Here is a 20,003-nt window from a genome sequence, read left to right as displayed (position 1 = left end):
TTACTCCCACAGTGTTTGCAAGTGATGGAACTTCTCACAATGCCAGACATCTAAATTACCCTTCACTTCCCTACCTTTCCTCTTCCCTTTCTCCATCCCTCACAACTCAGCTCCCACCCAGTGCTGGAGAGAAAACAGCAGTACTACATACATAGTAACTAAATATGAAGAGATTTAAGCATAGTTCTAGAAATGTATATAAATTTCTAATCAGTTTGGTTTAATGATACTTTTCCAAAGAAATATTACATTTCTCAGACTTTACAAATATAAAGTTTTCTTGTAAATATCATTACCTGAAACCTTACCTTATTTTTTAAATCAAGCTGAATAGGAATTTTTAGAACATCATTTATAATTTCCCCATCATCTTCAATATAATACACAATGATACAGGCTTTTGGAGCCCAAGAATTTTCCGGTATTAAAGAGAAGGTTGTTGAACTTTGCGTGCCCACAGCCATCAACTGTCCCTTGGATATTACCTGAAATACATAGTCGTTGAGTTTCATTTTATGCTAAAGCTAGTGAGAATTTCAATTGCAGCTACATTTATCATGATTTTAACTACACACACAAATTTTTTACTTAAACCAACTTCAAAGTCGATTTGAATATCAGAAAGCCACCCTGACCAACACAGAGAGTATATGTAGGTTGGGAAACAGAAAAAGATAAGACAAAGCAACACTGGCTGAGACAGCAGTGGTAGTTTCACCAAGCGTCTATTTTTTGCATTATTTACAATAGCCAAGATCTGGAAGCAACCTACATGCTCACTGGTAACAATGGATAAAGAGGATGTAGTGGATATATACAATGGATATTAGCCAAAAAAGAATGAAATCTTGCCATCTACGACAACATGGATAGTCTTAGAGGGCATTATACTAAGTGAAATAAATTAGACAGAGAAAGAAACATACCACATGATTTCATGTATATGTGGAATCTAAAGAGCAAAACAAATAAACAAAACAAAAAGAAACAAACTCATAGATACAGAGAACAAACTGATGACTGCCAGAGAGAAGGAGGATGGGGGATGGGCAAAAAGATGAAAGAGGTTAAGAAGTACAAACTGCCAGGTATGAAAATAGTCATGGGGATATAAAGTACAGCATAGAAAATATAGTCAATAATATTGTAATAACTATGTATGGTGTCAGATGAGTGCTAGCCTTATCAGGGTGATCACTTCATAAGGCATATAAATGTCTAATCACTCTTTGTACACTTGAAACGAATATAATAGTATATGCCAACTATAATTTAAAATAAATAAATAATATTTTTAATTTTAAAAAGCCTATTTTTGAATGGAAGGAATACAGAGCATCTTTGGGAGACCTGGATTAGCAAAACTACAAGGCTGAGGGTAACAATTTTACTTTCTTTTTTGTTTTTCTTATATTTTATAATTTTCTACAATGAAGATGTGGGGCATATCTAATAGAAATTTAAATTTTAAAAGTTAAATTTAAAATGTAATGCAACATTTCATTACCCATCTTAAATTGGAAATGCAAATATAGGCAAGGAAAGAAGACAAGATATTGTGATTACAGTATAAAAAGGACAGGCTAAAAAGTGTGAGGCTGAATTTTAAAAATAAGTAAGTTTAGCTTGGCCATTGTGGATCAGTGGTTGAGCATCAACCTATGAACTAGAAGGTCACAGTTTGATTCCCAGTCAGGACGCATGCCTTAGTTGTGGGCTCAATCCCTGGTTTGGGGCGTGTAGGAGGCAGCTGATCAGTGATTCTCTCTCATCACTGATATTTCTATCTCTCTCTCCCTCTTCCTTCCTCTCTGAAATCAATAAAAATATATTTTTAATTAATATGTTTAGTCTAGACATAAGGTAGACACCATTTAAGATGATTCCATAATAGATCACAAATTTAGATTCTATAACGGATTACCATGTAGCTGAACTCCTTCAATTGCTTGTTGCCTCTAACCACCAACTCAAAAGGTGATCCCACCTAGAAAAAAAATCTTAATTAATATGTACATATTAATGGCATGAGTATAATTATATTGAAATTATCAAGTGATTGTAAGCATTACCTTTATATTTTCATCTCTTGTTTTTAGCTGGATGTATGTTTTACTAGGAGACTTAAATACACCATAAACCGCCAAGCTACTCACACTATTAAGAAAAAAGGCCTATAACAAAAGAAAAGGGAGCTATAAATTTTTATTTTTAGCAAAACCTTGAGAAAAGATGTACCCTGGTGAACAACTACTGAAAAGCAAATGTACTTTTACTTTTTTTTTTCATGCAGGAAAAATACATTCCCCAGACACTAGATATTTATCATTTCATAGCTTATACTATAAACAAAGTGATAGCTGTAAAACACAGAAGAGTATCTTCATCATCATGATCTCAGAGGAATAAAAGCATAGTCCTAACTTATTTCAGAAACAAAGATATATTGGGAAACACTTTGAGAAGGGAAAATGATATGAAGAAGGATTTCTTTCCTTCTCTCCACAACACAGAGCTCATTTACAAGCAAGTAATCATATTTGGCTCCTGCCAAAACACAATTTCAAGTGATTTAGAATGAACCTAGACTGGGAGTTTGGGGAGTTTCTCCATCATATTTTCAACTTGCTATATTTTACTGTGCTTTTCAACATGAATGAATGAGGAAGCATTCAGTGTAACCTTGAGTCACTGTCATTAAATTACTTTTAACACTTTCCCCCATTTTTAGAAATAGAAACATGTCCACTTCCTGTGCACTTTGACCTCCAGCAGATTGAATGCCTACCATAAGATTACAATTTTAATGATGTTACTGCAGTAACATAATGATGGAAAACAGATGGTACCTTTAGTTGTAGCTTAGTGGAATTGTCCAGGATTGGGAATTCAATCTTAAAGATTCCATTCTGGGGGACAGAATAGTTTAGGATCTGGGAAGCTTCTATTTCCTGATTTCTACTGTCCCATCTGCTCCCGTACTCTGTAGAGTTTCTCTGTGTCACCATTATCGTTACATTATTCATTCTTTCTTCAAGACTCAGTTGCTGGCCATCAAAACGTGTTACCTTCACCTAATAATCAAAACACAACATTTTAAAAAACAGGTTACAAAACAAGTCAAGGAACCTGGCTGGCATGGCTCAGTGGTTGGGTATCAACCTATGAACCAGGAGGTAACGGTTCTATTCCTGGTCAGGGCACATGCCCAGGTTGCTGGCTCAATCCTCAGTAGGGGGCATGCAGAAGGCAGCTAGTCAATGATTCTCATCATTGATGTTTCTATCTCTCTCTCCCTCTCTCTTCCTCTCTGAAATCAATAAAAATGTATTTTAAAAAGAGAGAGAAAGAAGTCAAGGATTTAAGTTCAGTTGAACCCAGTTTCCATCAATACTATTCCTATAAAACCAAACTCTCAAAATTATTAGTGGCACCCTAACTTGCAGATTAAGTGGTCTCTCCCTCCGATGACCACTGATGACTCCACTGATGACTCCCTTCTTGATATTTTAGCTTCTCTTACCTTCAGTGTCTCCACAACTACCTCCTTCACTTCATACCCCTCTTCCTCCATCCTCTCAGTGCCCTTCTTGGTGTCTTTTCCCTCCCACTAAATATGGAAATTTGTCAAGACCAAATTATCAATGATCTGTTATTATGTCTTCCTACTGCCATCCATACCTCACTCTGGAGCTCATGCTCAACACCTCTAATACCCTGCAGAATATTTCTACTTGTATATCCCTGTCATCTCAAATTCAACACATTTAAAACTGAGTAACCATCTCACCAGTCCTCTTTTTACTAACACCACAATTCTGCCAGACTTGTTTCTGAATTTTCCCTTCCTTTCCCCACCTCCCAAATCTAATGTATACCAAGTCTTGTACTGTACTTCTCTCTTTCGTCCTCTCCACTCCCACATCCACCACCACAAGGCTGTCATCCTCCTGCACAGGCCCTTGATCAGTCTCCCTGGAACACTGCTCCCATGCCAGGATTCTTGTTCCAGCATTAAGAAGGGTTCAGCAATCTGGAGAAAGGCTGTGCATAGATTAAGTAAGAGTCCAGAGACAAAAGATAATTTTAAAAGGCATTGGGGGTCAGAGGAGCCTGGCTGAAGAAACCAGGTTCTCCTTGTCTCAGGACCCTTGCTTTTTATTAACACAATTTGTCCTAAGGCAAGGTGGAGATAATACACTTCAAAGGGTAGGGTTTCGTACAGAAGCATTGTCAGATTGGGGAATAGCCTACAGCTGTTTAGGTGTTTGGCCAGTAGGAGGCAATAACATGTAGATTAAGATGCCCTGAGCTGTCTGGCAGCAAACAATCATCCTATTCAGGTTTGGGGGAAATGCCTTTAGCCATTCCAACAGGTGATTACATATGTGACTCAGCCCTTGTTGAGTTCCCAAGTTCCATCAACCTTTTGATGAAACTCTTGCAATTATGACATGCTGGAACTGGCTTCCCGCACTTCCACCATACCCCTCCACGTTCATAGACTCCTAGACTCTTCACTGCCTGGAGCATAAAGTTCAAACACATATGTGAGCCATTTAGGATCCTCTACAACTCCTCAATTTCTGCCTCCTGTTTTCTTCTTGATGATTCCCAGACACAAGTTCTCTGCTGCAACTGCGCTAGTCAAGTTGTGTCTCAGCTCATCTTGCCCTCAATCTCCCAACCCCACACCCAAACATTTAAAATCCTTGTTTGATCTTCTAACAAATAGCTTAAAGTTTCCCCTTCCACAGAGCATCCCTTTAATGACCCTCCTCCATATCCCAAAGCCAACTCTTCCTCCCTGAGCTCTCATTGTTGAGATTATATTATATATATAATTTCAGAGAAGAAGGGAGAGGGAGAGATAGAAACATCAATAATGAGAGATAATCATTGATCAGTTGCTTCCTGCATGCCCCCCACTGGGGATTGAGCTCGCAACCCAGGCATGTGCCCTGACCAGGAATCAAACCCGGAATCTTTCAGTCTGCAGGCCGGCGCTCTAGCCACTGAGCCAAATCAGCTAGGGCTCTCATTGTTTCACTCAACTCATTTGGAAGTTACTATATGCAGCCTCATATATTTTTTGGTTTTTCGTTTTTGGTTTTACTTACTTACCTTTTCAAACTGTCAATTATAAGGTCACTGAAATCACAAACTATCTAAAATTTCTTGAGTCATTTAGATTTATGGGATATATAGAATTGTTTCCTAATGACCTTTGTCTAATTTTTCTAAAAAGGTAGTTTCCAACAAAGGTATTTTTTCAAAATTTATTTAATAACCAATTTAAGTTAGATTTGGGTAAATAAAGTTTTGCTGGAACATAGCCACTCACACTGCTTACAAAGTGGCTATGGCTGTTTTTATGCTACCACGGCAGTCAAGAAGCTCTGACAGAGACCATATGGCCCACAAGGCTGAAAATACCTGCTATTATCTAGCCCTTTGCAGAAAAAAGTTGTTGACACCTATTTTAAATCCCTGTAGAAATGTATTCATGACACTTATTGTATTCATGCCCTGAATTCTAGTTATGTGTGTATTTTCTAGTTGCCATCACAAAAACTGTGAATCTAGGGCAGGGACTGCATCTTTCTCATCTCTCCAGCCCAATAGATCACCATGCCTTACACATTGTCAACATTCATTCAATTAACAAGTGATAGTTCAACATTTTCTTAAAAAAGAAAAAATGAGTAGATTTGTTGATCCTTTTTTAATGCTACCTCTTTGCTAGAACTAAAATTAGTCAATATAAAAATCTAATTAAAATTGAATAATTTTGATCAGCATCTAATTCCTTCAATGACTTTATAAAGACTTCATTGTAACAACCCAAATCTAACTTAAATTGGTTATTAAATAAATTTTGAAAAAAATACCTTTGTTGGAAACTACCTTTTTAGAAAAATTAGACAAAGGTCATTTGGAAACAATTCTATATATCCCATAAATCTAAATAGGAAAAGTAATCTGTACACTTTGGGCTTAAATTTTTTGAAAAGCGCTGAAAAAATATATTGCATTTTGTTTCATTAAATTGAACTTAATGCTTTTAGGTCACTGATAAATATCCCAACTTACAGTGGCTGTGAAGTTGAGAGATGGCTTCAAGATAGTAGCATAATCAAAGAAATCAATGTTGTGCTCATGCTGCTTGAAAAATACATTGGAGCTTGCATTTCTTGAGATACCTGTTTTGGAAATTGCATCATTTAGAAAGCAAGTTATAGTTCACCAACAGCTTCTAGCCACCAGACTTCCCCATCTGAGCTAATTCCCCAAGGGGTTAAGATATCAGGGCACAGAAACCTCATTCCCACATGGGCTTCTGTGGCTATTCTGTCCTCTGTGGGTCCCTTCTAAGCACCATTACTGCCACCCCAACAGATTAAGGCCATTGACAGAATAGTCTTTTGTTCTTTTGGGGATTGGTGAAAGCTGTTGAAATACAGAAAGATCCAAGTAATTAACCTTTATTTAATCACTAAGAGAAAACTGTCTGGGAGCAGGTGTGATTTCAGAAGATGTTAAGTGATTTAAAAAAAAAAAAAAAAACAAAAAAAACATGGTCAGTCAGCTAAAAAGGTATGCCTTTCCACGTAGTTCTCATGCTGAAAATAAAGAACAGAAATGGAAACAATTATGACTATCTATTACATGTGGTTGAAGTACAGACTTTTATAGGAAATAAATTTCCCCTTCATGATGAAAACATTCTGCACGCTGGACTAATGAACAGTTGTGACAATTTCAGCATTATACAGCATCTTTAGAAAGGCAGTGATGTTCCCAACAAGCATGCTAGTTATAATAAGATGACAGAGCAGCCATGGCCAGCATAGCTCTGTCACATCTCTCTCTCTCTCTCTCTCTCTCTCTCTCTCTCTCTCTCTCTCTCTCTCTCTCTCCCCTCTCTCCCCCTCCCCCTTCCTTCCACTCTCTAAAATCTATGGAAGAAATATCCTCCAGTGAGGATTAACAAAACAAAACAAAAATTAAGAGGACAGAGCAGCACCACATAAATAACTTTACCTTCATTTCAAAGTCTACAAACCTGTAAGTGATTCTGTCACGGTGGCTAAAATTTCTACCGGCCCAGGGGATGACAGAGATGTATGTTCAGAAAGCCCATCTGAAAAATCCATTACCTTTTTCATCTCTTCGTCATTAAAAGAGAAGTTTGCAGATCCATTTATCTGTTTTGTTAAAAAAAAAAGTTCAGTTTTATTGTTCACTTTAGCAATCCATATTTTAGAAATAAAACTCAAACTAAGTCACATCAAACAATGTGATGGCTCTGGTTTGACGCTAATCACTCTAAAGGGGTAAATTCTCACTTATCCAATGTCAGAAAGCTCTTTTTTTCTTAAACTCAATTATTTTGTTAATTCAGTACAAATCTTATTTCTAGAAAAAGAATGCTCATAGTTATCCCCAATACTAGTTATAAGACATCTGTAAAAAAGTTACCTTAAATTTTTTTGTAATATTTTTCTTCATGCCCCAAAAAGATAAAGGTAAAAATGTAAGTGTTACATCTCCTTTCACAGGCTTCCCATAGGTATACCTGAAAAATAATAAATGGGTGGGGTTGGTTTTTTTTTACATTTTCAATTTGATATTATCAAACTAACAATTAAAAATATTACTTTCAAGCATATACTGGCAACCCAACTTAAAAGAATTATATTAAAATATACTCTTACTACAAATTTTCAAAACTAAGCATAGCTAAGAAGTGTCCTTAATAAATAGTGATCCTTGAAATTAAGTCTCCAAAATAGGAAGACTTTTAACTACACCACCTCACAGCAGTTCCCAGAACACACTTTACCCAGACTCTAATCATTTCAATGATTAGAGATAATACATAAGTGAAAGTGACAGTTTTCTGCTCAAATTTTTAAAAATATTATGAAACCTTTTCTTCCAAAAATCTGGACTGACTGGCCCATTAACCAAATGCATGCCTAGGAGACATCACATACACCCAAAAAACAACTGGATTTCAAACCCCACTCTCTACCCCCTAATCCTACCTAATAAAAGGGTAATATGCAAATTGACCGCACCTTCGCTACGCCTAAGCCACACCCCCAGCCACGCCCACCAGCCAATCAGGGCGAGTATGCAAGTAAACCCAACCAAGATGACTACAGCCACAGAGAGCAAGGTTTCCCAGGCAACGGAGGAAGCCAAGCTTTCTGCCTGCCCTTGCTAGGCCTAAGCCTCCACTCAAGCTACAAATTTTCAATTATAGAAGGTAAACAAATCTTAACAGAAATGGTGGCAGCCACGGAGCTGGAGAGAGCAGGCCAGGGTTGCCCCCAGCAACGGAGAAAGCAAAGCTTTCCACACACCCTGGCCAGGTCCATGCCTCTGCTTAAGGCTACAAAGTTTCAATTATAGAAGGTGAATTAACCCCAACAGAAATGGCTGCTGGCCACGGAGCAGGCAGGAGGCTTGGCTCTGCTCCAGGCTACAAAGTTTCAATTGTAGAAGGTAAATAAATTCCAGATACCAGAGCCTCCTCTTGGGTCACCAGGGGGCATGGCTAGCCACAGGCCCCTCTTTCAGGCAGCCCCATGCCCCAAGGGAACCCCCATCCTGATCTGGGACACCCTTCAGGGCAAACTAGCTGGCTCCCACCCCTGCACCAGGCCTCTATCCTATCTAATAAAAGAGTAATATGCAGATTGACCATCACTCCAACACACAATATGGATGCCCTCATGTGGTCAAAGATCCTGCCCCCATGTGGACACAAGATGGCCACCACAAGATGGCCAGCAGGGGAGGGCAGTTGGGAGGCACCAGGCCTGCAAGGGAGGGCAGTTGAGAGGGACCCAGGCCTGTAAGGGAGGGAAGTTGGAGGCAATCAACCCTGCAGGGGAGGGCAGTTAGTGGTGACCAGGCTGGCAGAGGAGGGAAGTTGGGAGCAAACAGGCTGGCAGGGGAGCAGTTAGACATCAATCAGGCTGGCAGTGGAGTGGTTAGGGCATGATCAGGCTGGCAGGCAGAAGTGGTTAGGGGCAATCAGGAAGGCAGGCAGGCGAGCAGTTGGGAGCCAGCAGTCCTGGATTGTGAGAGGGGTCCCAGATTGGAAAGGGCACAGGCTGGGCTGAGGGACACCTCCCCTCTCTGTGCATGAATTTCGTGCAACAGGCCTCTAGTTCTGTGATAAGACCAAACACATCGCCCATACAACTCAATTTGGTTCTTTCCAAATAGCAGGCTTTTGATTGGGTATGAAGCTCTTTGCTGTGCTACATAGAGCTTGGAACTGAAACCTTATGGACTGTATTGTTTATGCACTTGTTCTTTCAATAGTACTTATTAGATACCTACTCCATGACTAGCACTGTACTGGGCACCAACATGCCGTGATTTTAACATGTTCGTTGAAACTGCTATCACCATGGTTCATTGCTGCATGTTTCAATATCAGGAGGACTTATTAGACCAAACATGCTAGGGCACTGAATGGGCTCATGGCTCTCAAAGATTTTTTTTCTTCAGGAAATTTTAAAATAAGAGTACAGTGGGGGTTTTTTAATGCAAAACTAACTTCTTGAATTAAATCTCATTTCTGCTGCTTGCATTCTATGTATTAACTTTATCCCCTCTCATGATGAGAAAGTCACTTGTGTGAAGGAAAGGCAATCTTTAGTAAACCATTTTATTGCCAGAGAGCCTTTTTTAAATGTGTTTCCTGGGTTCCATCCATGTCTATGTGAAATGTTGAGCCAAACTTGGATGTCGATTTTGCTCTGCACTATATAAATCAAACAGCAGCTCCTGCTTCCTGAATCCATTAGTTGAACACAGAAACTGAATCAACTCAACTCAAAAGTCAATGGTACGCCCTAACTGGTTTGGCTCAGTGGATACAGTGTTGGCCTACGGACTCAAGGGTCCCAGGTTCGATTCTGGTCAAGGGCATGTACCTTGGTTGCGGGCACATCCCCAGTGGGGAGTGTGCAAGAGGCAGCTGATCGATGTTTCTCTCTCATCGATGCTTCTAACTCTCTATCCCTCTCCCTTCCTCTCTGTAAAAAAATCAATAAAATAGATTTTTTTTTAAAAAAAGTCAATGGTAAAATGTAGCAAATTCAAAATTAAGAATAAAATAAATCAGTCTTCAAATCAGGGGTCCTCAAACTACGGCCCGCGGGCCACATGCGGCCCGCCGAGGACATTTATCCGGCCCGCCGGGTGTTTTTGCCGCCGCTGCCTGTCCTGCTTAGCAGCCGACTTAGCAGTGTGCATAGGAATTTGTTCATAGTTGGTTTTTTTTAACTATAGTCCGGCCCTCCAACAGTCTGAGGGACAGTGAACTGGCCCCCTGTTTAAAAAGTTTGAGGACCCCTGCTTCAAATGATAACAGTGAAGTTAGTGGAAACCTTGGTTAGCAATTTCAGTATCAAATTCATTCATTCAAAAGAGAGTTCTCAAAACCTAACCTTGCTGTATTTTATTAAAGTTTAAATAAGTGCATATCTATAATATCAGAACATTATATTTTAAAAGAATTATATCACATAAGTAGTACAGGGAACTTTAAAATCCAGACATAATTTAAAGTATTCTCAGACACAAATATTTTTAAATTTTTATTTAAATGTGAAACAGATTTAGTTTTCCAAGCCCCAAGCTAATTATAATAATTGTAAAACAAGGATACTGGCAGTCATTGTCCTAAATAGAATCTGGAAGCATTTGGCATACACTAATTTTTCAGAAAGTAGTAGTTTGACAGCATTTAAAAAAGCAAATCAAAGATATTCTTTTTTTGGAAAACAGTCATAGCACAAAAGGTTTACAAAATGATACCTAAAAATTTGAAACTTTTAGTATAATCCATGTTTATCCCCACCCTTTTTTTTTAATGTCATTTCCAGGATACAAATAAATAAATTCTTCAAAAAATAAATGCATTTTAATAAACCTTAGGTTAAATAATATTTTTTTAATTTCTACTATCTGCAGGAGTTATGGAAGTAACTAGATGTATGCTATGTCATTTTCTTTGTAATTCTCTAGAACCCACTGTGGTTAGTGGGAAATAATCTATTATTTATTTTAATAAGGTGGGAATAGTGAGCAAATGTTCAAGTTAGAGATTTCAAAACTAAAAAGATATTGTTAACCTTCTTCTTTGGGTATGTATTCTATGTATTCTATGTATTAACTGAATTGGGTATGAAGCTCTTACTAAGCTCATAACTATGCCTAGATGAGACAGATGGCTACTAGCAAAAAAGCAACCTAATCCCAGCTGGGATGGCTCAGTGGACTGAGTGTTGTCCCATGGACCAAGCGGTTCTGGGCTCGATTCATGGTCAGGGCACATGCCCAGTTTTGGGGCTTAATCCCCCAGTAGGGGGAATGCAGGAGGCAGCTGATCGATGTGTTCCTCTCATCAATGTTTCTATCTCTCTCTATCTCCCTTCCTCTCTATCTAAAAATCAATAAAAACATTTTTTAAAAGGTAACCTAAATTGTTTACCATTTACTCATAGAGATGAATATAATAACTATTATGAAACATTTTTAAATCGTCTAACTTAATAACAACCATCCAAGTGGTAAGACAACCGAACTCATCTTTACCAAAATACACCCAAAAAACAACTGGATTTCACACCCCACTCTCTACCCCCTAATTCTGTGATAAGACCAAACACATCGCCCATACAACTCAATTTGGTTCTTTCCAAATAGCAGGCTTTTGATTGGGTATGAAGCTCTTTGCTGTGCTACATAGAGCTTGGAACTGAAACCTTATGGACTGTATTATTTATGCACTTGTTCTTTCAATAGTACTTATTAGATACCTACTCCATGACTAGCACTGTACTGGGCACCAACATGCCGTGATAAGCAAGAAACAGACCCACTTTCAAAGAGGTGGACTAGCAAACAGCAGTACTGTGTGACTAGAGCTATGAGAGGTATAAAGATAGAGGGTTAGGGGAAGTAGTCAAGCCTTGAAACAGCCTATGTAAAGGCCTAGAAAGAAATAGAGAGGACAACAATGTCAGATTTACAAAGAGGGGAAAGGTAAAAGGAGTTTCAATAGCATGAATCAGGGCATTGAAAGGCAGATTGTAGGGGGCTGAAGAATGACTGGAATGTAAAGTGACAAATGCCAACTCCAAGTAGGCTGGGAAGATGGGGTAGTATTGGGGAGGAGACAGGAGATTCAAGGGAAGGTTTCTTGTATTCTGGCTTCTGTACGCACTTGCTTGCTTGGACAATAGGGTGGTTACCTCAGCTTCCAGACTGAGACCTGGAGACTCACAGAGGTAATTTTCCTGTGCCTGTGGACCAGGACTACAGGAGATTGATTCCCAGTGACTCAGTAGCTCCAGGAGTAGAAACTGTAGATAACCTTTAGAGATTACTGAGTCCGCTTGGTTCTGCTTCTGTAAAAACCTGCTTTCGCAAGATAGGGCCACATTCCAACAATGTCCAGCAGGGGCTGGGAAACCCCCTGCAGGTGGTTCCCAGCCTTTAGAATTTAGAACAAAGGAAAATTTTTGTGGTTTGGACCTTTAAAAGGACTGCCTACACCTGGGACGGGGCGGTCGTGAGGGTGGCCACCTGCGTGTGGTGCCCTCGCGGCCTTCCTGGCCAGTTCAATAAATCCTTGCCTGTTTTTTGTTTTTTTTTTAATCAATCAGCAGCCTCCAGTGGTCTTATTTTGGCTCCAGGGTTTGACCCCACAACAAATCCAGGCATGTGCCCTGACTGGGAATCGAACCATGACCTCCTGGTTCGTAGGTTGATGCTCAACCACTAAGTCTATGCCAATTTCAATAGACTTAAAGAAGACACAACTGGTCAGAAGGTTTCATTAGCCTGTTGCAAAGTTGTAAATTATATCCTGTCTGATTGAAAGCAGACCTTCCTGAAACTGCATTGGTAGGCCTGAAACTCATGACAGCTGGAACAGGGAGAAGTTTATTCCTATGAGAAAAAGGACCTAGGCCTTTGGATGATGACACAGAAGATCACATGCCCTGGGACAGAACTACCTTCCTTTGCCATAACTACAGACATCATCCCTAGGCAACTGAAGCTTGAAGAAAGAAGACTTGGAATGGGTTATCATCAGAACTAGCCAGATCTGAGACCTTCCAATGGCAAAAAGAGGCTCACTATCGACAACAGACAAAGCAAACATACTGAAAAGGTCTTGATGTGTGAACTTCACTAATCTAGAATGCCCAGTCACTCAATCAAACATTAATCTACATGTTGAGATGAAGGTATTTTATAGTTGTGATTAAATTCCATAATCAGCTGGCTTTAAGGAGATTATCCTAGATCATCTGGGTGCACCTGACTCAATCAGTTGAAAGGCCTTAAAAGCAGACCTTAGACTTCCCTAAAGAGGAAGAAATTCTGCCTGTGGACAACGTCAGCCTATACCTGAGAGTTCCAGCCTACCCCTCCTGACGGCCTCCTCTACAGATTTTGAATGTGCCTAGCCAGCCCCCACATTCACATAAGCTAATTCCTTGCAACAAATCTTACTATGTATCCCCTACTCATTCTACATCTATGATAGAACCTTGACTGCTATACACACTAAGAAAAATGATGAAAATACAATGTGTATTTTCAAAGAAATGCCAGAGAGCCATCACAATTATTATGTCACTCTCAGCCATTCGTATTTCAAAGAGACTCAACAAATGAGAATCAGCATGAAATGACAAAGTTTCTTACTGGGCTAGAAGGAGGAGGGTGTGGCTTCAGGAGATCTACACCCCCTGAAATTGTATATAAAATTTTCTGAAGTTACCAGAGTTAAGAGCCACTGTTTTAACTAATTGTATTAAATCCCTGGCAAAGCACTGAAAAACAAAAGCAAAGATTACATATATCCACCCTCAACTTAACCTATGCAAACACTGATGGGCTGTGTGAATTTGCACTTACTAAGTTTTATAAGCATTAGTCAAAGAACTCAAATTAAACCCAGACAGAGGCTTAACCTTCAGCCAAGATCAAGGGCAAGATAATAATTATGTAAAATGCAGGTGTTAATATGTTTTCTAAGCCATAAATCCATCCACAATACCCAAGTTCACTTTGGAAGCTACTTCTTAGTTGAACATGGGCAGAAAACCAACTTGGTGTATAAATCGGAGACATGTTTTTGCCATTGTGTTGCATGGGCTTCAGGTGATTTGGGCCAGACAGAATCTAAAGCAGGAGTCCTCAGAAAGTTTTGGTCTGTGGACTGCTTCTGCCAGGAGACTCAGGGCCCCTCGCTTGCCAGTGACACAAACCCTTACCAAGAGAGGAACATGGCGCTGAACAGCAGTGAAATGAGGTCCAGTTTTTATCAGCTACTGCAAATAAATTCTGAAACTAAATAAATTTCAAGGAAAAAAGCACAGATATTGATGCATCAAAAATAAAAGCTACAAGAGATCAGTCCTAGAGTACTTGAGGGCAAACCCAGGCTATACTTTTGAGAACCACTAATCTGAGCCTATACTTTTTTTTTAATGTTGTCTAGATATGTCAGGTTCTTTTTTTTCTTTTTTTGTTAAATGTATTGGGGTGACATTAGTTAATAAAATTATATAGGTTTCAAGTATACAATCTATAATACATCATCTGTATACATCACTGTGTGGCCACCATCCAAAGTCAAATCTTTGTTGATCACCAAACACTCAACTTCCTCTACCCTTCGCTATCTGCCCTTTTCCTTTGGTAACCACCATACTGCGTCTTGAGTTTGAGAAATGCTAGTCTGGAACTTTGAGGATGCTTGTTGTCTCAACAAAGCCAAATGCTTTGCTGTTCAATCCAATAGATCAAAATCACGGGAGTCACTATATATCTGTGGGTTGGAAGTCTCTGTGTACCTATGCTGAAATGGATGATGAGTGTGAATTATTTATTTTAATTGCAATCAGACAACCAAATCCCTCCCCCAAGAGTCAACCTCCATCATTAACAGAGAAAAAAATTAGGATTTAAGAAGAGGTAAATCGCCTCCATCCATGCCTTAAGAATGAGGAATAATGGTACTTTTTTTAAAAAACAAATCTGGCATAATCTATAATGTAAATCCCTTGATTAGTCTTGGAAAGACACTAGTGTGTGGAAAATATTTCAGGACCAACTTGGAAGCAGAGAGATGTGTACAAAGATCTGTACAGACGTGTTCCATGCTTAATTGTTTATTGTAGATATTTGTCTCCTGCCCATTGAGGTATCTTTTGTTTTTTTAAATATATATTTTTATTGATTTCAGAGAGGAAAGGAGAGGGAGAGAGATATATAAACATCAGTAATGATAGAGAATCATCGATTAGCTGCCTACTGCATGCCTTCCACTGGGGTTCAAGCCTGCAACCTGGGCATGTGCCCTTGAGCAGAATCAAACCTGGAACCCTTTAGTCGCCAGGCTAACGCTCTATCCACTGAGCAAAACTGGCTAGGGCCCATTGAGGTATCTTAATAAGCAGAACATTGTGCTACTATTCTGTGGTATATGATGAGTTCTCTGTCATACAGTTTTATAAGTTTATAGTCATGAAAAAGGATACTCACTTTGCTGTGACAGTACCATTTAAACTCTTAGAATTCAAAGAATAATATAACGGTGTCTGCAGAGCAACTTCGAACTTTGGTAATACTGGGGAAAAAAGAGTAAATATTTTAAAGAATCTATTTTACTATCATTTACAGCTTGACAAAAATCACAAACAATTGCTCTAAAGGAGTTTATAATTGGTACTATTTGAAATTAGATTCATTATGATCCAAATGAATACACATTAAGGCTTAGATGAAAAGCACTTTACCCAAAGTCAGAAATCCAATGAAGCAAGTGACTAGACAGTGACAGGGGGCCAGTTGCTGGGACAGTGACAGTGGGGGCCAGTGGGAATTTCCGTTGGCAGAACCTAAATTGTATCCAGAACACTAAATGGGAACGCATCTGAGTGCTAGAAGGCCAGCTGTCACCCATTAGTGTGCCTTACTACTTGATAAAACACTTCCATATTGTTTGGTAAACAGCTGCTTCTAGAGCAGCCCCTTTCCTCATATCTTTCAGCAATTTGGCTACTAAAAGCACATCCTGGGGCCCCAAGTCTCTCCTTCTTCTGGATGATGCCACATATGCAGTCATAGACGCCTTGTCCTTTGAGGCAAAGGCAAATCTAGTGACAGTCTAATGTAACCAAAGACAAAGTTGTGTAGTAGAATTTCTAGTTAATAGGTAAGATATGGCTACAAAATATTTTTTTCTTGTCACAGGTACTGATAGGTAATTCCAAAATTAGAAACCTCTACTTTAGTCAGCTTTATATAATTAAGATGTAATATATTTTACCAAAATTAATACTATCTGATATAAAGAAATCCCCCAGAATATACAATTTTTGTTTTCTTTCAGTTTACAGAAATATTTTTTTCTCTAACTTCACTGGCCAAAGAAGTAGATCAATCTCATAAAAAGGCATCTCCCCAATTCAATTAACACAAGAGTAGTAACAAGAAGGCCGACGGCCCAACAACATAGGGCAGACCTCCAGCTCCAAACCAGGCTAAAGATCCTTGGTGTGCCAAGACACTCCTGGACTCAAGACCAATCTAGGATTGGAGAGTCAAAAAGCCATCTGGTCAACTGTGACCTTCCTCCAAGGCTCTCCACCAACAAAGAAGTTAGGGGACACTCAGAGGTAGAGTTTCCTTAGGACAAGGAAATTCAAATATCTCCTCCTCAAATATCATAGGCAATTAATTCCCCACCTCCATTAGACCCCATTCAGCAACATACCACAACCCAGCACCATCTCTATGTGAAGTGAAAATAGCCTATAAAAACCCTGGCCACACAGACTTATTCTTCTAGATCAAGGCTGTCAAAAAGAAATAAAATGTGAGCCAGATAGTATAATTTTACATTTCTAGTAGCCACATTTAAAAAAAATGAAATTAATTTTTGCAATGTTTTATTTAACCCCACATATCCAAAATATAATCAGTATAAAAATGTATTATTCATGAATTATTTTTCTTTTTGCTTTGTGTACTATCTTCAAAATCTTGTGTTTTACACACTTAGAGCACATCTCCATTTAGACTGGTCACATTTCAAGTGTTCAACAGCCACACCTTGTGAGTGACCCCAAATTGGACAACAGAATTCCAGGTCAGGGGTCAGTAAATAATGACTAGCAGAAACTAAGAGTGTTTCTTACATTTTTAACTGTTAGGGAAAAAATCAAAAGCAGAATATTTAACGATGTAAAGATTACTAAAATTCATATTTCCATGTCCACAAACAAAATATTATTGGATCATAGTCACATCCGCCTTACATAGTTTTTGTGGCAAAGTTGAGTGGTTAGGACAGAGATATATGGCAAATAGAGCCTAAAGTATTACTATCTGGCCCTTTATAAAAAATATTTGCTATTCCCAGTTCTAGTTGATCATGAGACTTAGATGTGGTATGAGCTACATGGAGGCTGAACCACAAAAGTATAAGCAAACTATCTCCAGAATTTCTAAAGCTGAATGAAACACAATCTCAAAAAAGTGACACAAATCATATATAAAAGCTTATGTATAACCTCAAAATAGCTATTAAAATTAAAACTAATACTAGATCCTATGCTTTCACTCTCATCTCTCCTTTCTCTTCCTCCACCAACAAAATGCTTGGCTCACGCTGTTTTTATCTATGTGTGTCTAAGTGCAATATTCACAAATTTTTAAATATGTATATTATGATCAAGACAAAGTAGAAAAACAATAATTGTGCATAAAAGAAATAGTCTAGCATAATGGAACTATAGGTGATCTTTTTCCTCCTTTATTCTTTATTATGACCTTTTATAACTTTCATTTTTACAAAGGAAAAAATGATTAGATCTACAAGAAACATCAGGATTTTACCTCCCCTGGGATTTTTAATTTAAATTACACATCTTTTGGAAATTTCTCTTATCTCTGTGGAAAGTAATAAATGTGTTTTTCTTCCAAATAAATTGAAAAACTCTTACCATATTCTGAAACCTGGAATAACTGATAATATGACTGCTCCTATTGGGAGGAAGGGGAAAAAAAGAAAATATATGAGTTCTTATTTGATCATTTTGCTTGCTTACTTACCTCACAAAAAGATTTTGGGAGAATTTAATGCATTTATAATGATTTAATGAAGAAAACAGTTTATTTTCATTTGCAGAAGTTTATTTTTAGTCATCTACACATGAAGTCTGTGGGATTTTATGAGTTTTTCTTGCCAATTCACTAACATAAAAAAGTGACGTGACTCTATAATTTACTGTAGGTCATTTAAACAAACTGCTTCATCTGACTTCCCTTATTTGTGAAATGAGGCAAGGACAATATGCCAAACTAACAGGAAAGGACTTCAAATTGGTTTTGGAAATCACTATCAAAAAATGGAGAAAAGTAAGTTATACATAATTCAAATACTTATAAATAATCAAGAATACAAAATCATCGTGGACCAACATCCTCTACCTTCCCAATTACTGGGATTATTTTCTAGTGTATCCCTTAAATCAATACATTCTACCTTATTTTAATAGATATTGTTAATTATTTCCTTTTCTACAAAAGAAAAAAATGTGGCCTATCTTTTTTCTAACTCCTCATATTTCTATCTGTCCATTCTAAATCATAGGTAACACATTAAATAGAACTACTTCAAAATAGTTAAGTAATTCCATTAATAAAATCGGTATTCTAATTCTGATTCCCTAAGTTTATCAAATAAAATACACAGATGCAGCTATAAAAAATTAGCTTTTTCAAACATCATCCTTGGTTAATCTAAAACAACTGTACAAGTTTTTTAATCCTAAAAGAAGGATACAGTTCATTTCAAAGTATAAAACAAATGTAACTACTTATACGCTAACAAAATAGTTGTCTATAAACATTCAGTCTATAAACATTTTCAAGACTTCTCCCTTGTTTCCTTAATGGTTCTCTCTTTCTGATCCTGAAATGCTGGCCCTTCCCATCCTAAGCCCAATGTTCTTCCCACTCTCCAGATCCTTAATGAGCTCATCGACTCTTGCGGTTTTAACTGCCATCTCTATATGACCCCTACATAGTTATGGCTTGCCCAGACCTCCACCCAGAGATTCTCACTCAACTTCACCTTCTAGACATCCCCACCTGAATGTCCTGCACTTCTTTATCTGGATTTAGCCTCCACTGGGCACCCTTTCTTGATTGCCTCTCCCCATGTTGTTAGATGGACCTTCTCTCCCATAATATCATTTTTCTTAACACAATATATTATCTTTATCTGCTTTGTGTCCATCTCCTGTAATAGCATACGAAGCCATTAAAGGCACAGCACCTAATTCAGCATGCCTCCAATGTCTGTTGGACTGAATGCATGTGTAAATGAATGAACAAATTGTTTCCTGTCCCCAGGCTGGTTCTTAAAGTGTTAATCAGATTAGCCTCAGTTAGTATACAGTATCCCCGTGTGCAGTATTCCCAGCAAGAAATTAAAATAACCTTATCATGAGCAGAATCAGACTACCCTGCGGAGGCATGGCCATCTGTCAAATGACCTATAGAATAACCTCAACTCTCTGCCCTGCATTTGGAAGGAATAAGGATGCCAAGGAGTGAAAGAAGCCAGCCACGTGGAAAACTGAAGAAAAGGCAGAAGGAACGTGCTTCTTTTCAATGTCATTTTTAATTGTTCCAACAAATCAAAAAATCATTTTGTAACTGAGTGCTGACAGTGTGCTTTGTCCCAGGCAAGGTTTTCCCAGGCTGTTTATAAGTGGTGAAATGCAATTCAAAAAATAAATTATTTGGCTGTCCAAGAGGCTTGAGAAGCAGAACTGGATTTTGTAATTTTCAACATATTGTCCATTAGGCAACCAGGCCATACCAATTTTCATGAGTTTAGTTACTTTTATAAAATATTGTCACAAAACATATAATCAAGA

The 20,003-nt window shown here is 38.3% G+C and overlaps 1 protein-coding gene across 4 annotated transcripts in view; it reads right to left on the bottom strand.

Moving 5' to 3' along the window:
* The window catches only part of CD109 (CD109 molecule), a 114,721-nt gene that overhangs the window by 46,897 nt on the left and 47,821 nt on the right, over positions 1 to 20,003 (bottom strand). For 3 of the 4 annotated variants that reach the window (XM_054721655.1, XM_008139481.3, XM_054721654.1), the window contains exons 6-14: positions 18,060 to 18,099; positions 15,595 to 15,679; positions 7,483 to 7,579; positions 7,067 to 7,208; positions 6,094 to 6,203; positions 2,850 to 3,074; positions 2,073 to 2,174; positions 1,925 to 1,987; positions 309 to 485 (exon numbers count right to left, since the gene is read on the bottom strand). In XM_054721655.1, coding sequence (XP_054577630.1) covers positions 309 to 485; positions 1,925 to 1,987; positions 2,073 to 2,174; positions 2,850 to 3,074; positions 6,094 to 6,203; positions 7,067 to 7,208; positions 7,483 to 7,579; positions 15,595 to 15,679; positions 18,060 to 18,099 — 1,041 coding nt within the window. The remainder of the gene's footprint in view (positions 1 to 308; positions 486 to 1,924; positions 1,988 to 2,072; positions 2,175 to 2,849; positions 3,075 to 6,093; positions 6,204 to 7,066; positions 7,209 to 7,482; positions 7,580 to 15,594; positions 15,680 to 18,059; positions 18,100 to 20,003) is intronic. The other variant, XM_054721653.1, reaches the window with a different exon arrangement.

The sequence above is a fragment of the Eptesicus fuscus genome, chromosome 10 (genome assembly GCF_027574615.1).
Source record: "Eptesicus fuscus isolate TK198812 chromosome 10, DD_ASM_mEF_20220401, whole genome shotgun sequence".
Lineage (NCBI taxonomy): Eukaryota > Metazoa > Chordata > Mammalia > Chiroptera > Vespertilionidae > Eptesicus > Eptesicus fuscus.
This window is presented reverse-complemented; position numbering and strand designations above follow the sequence as displayed.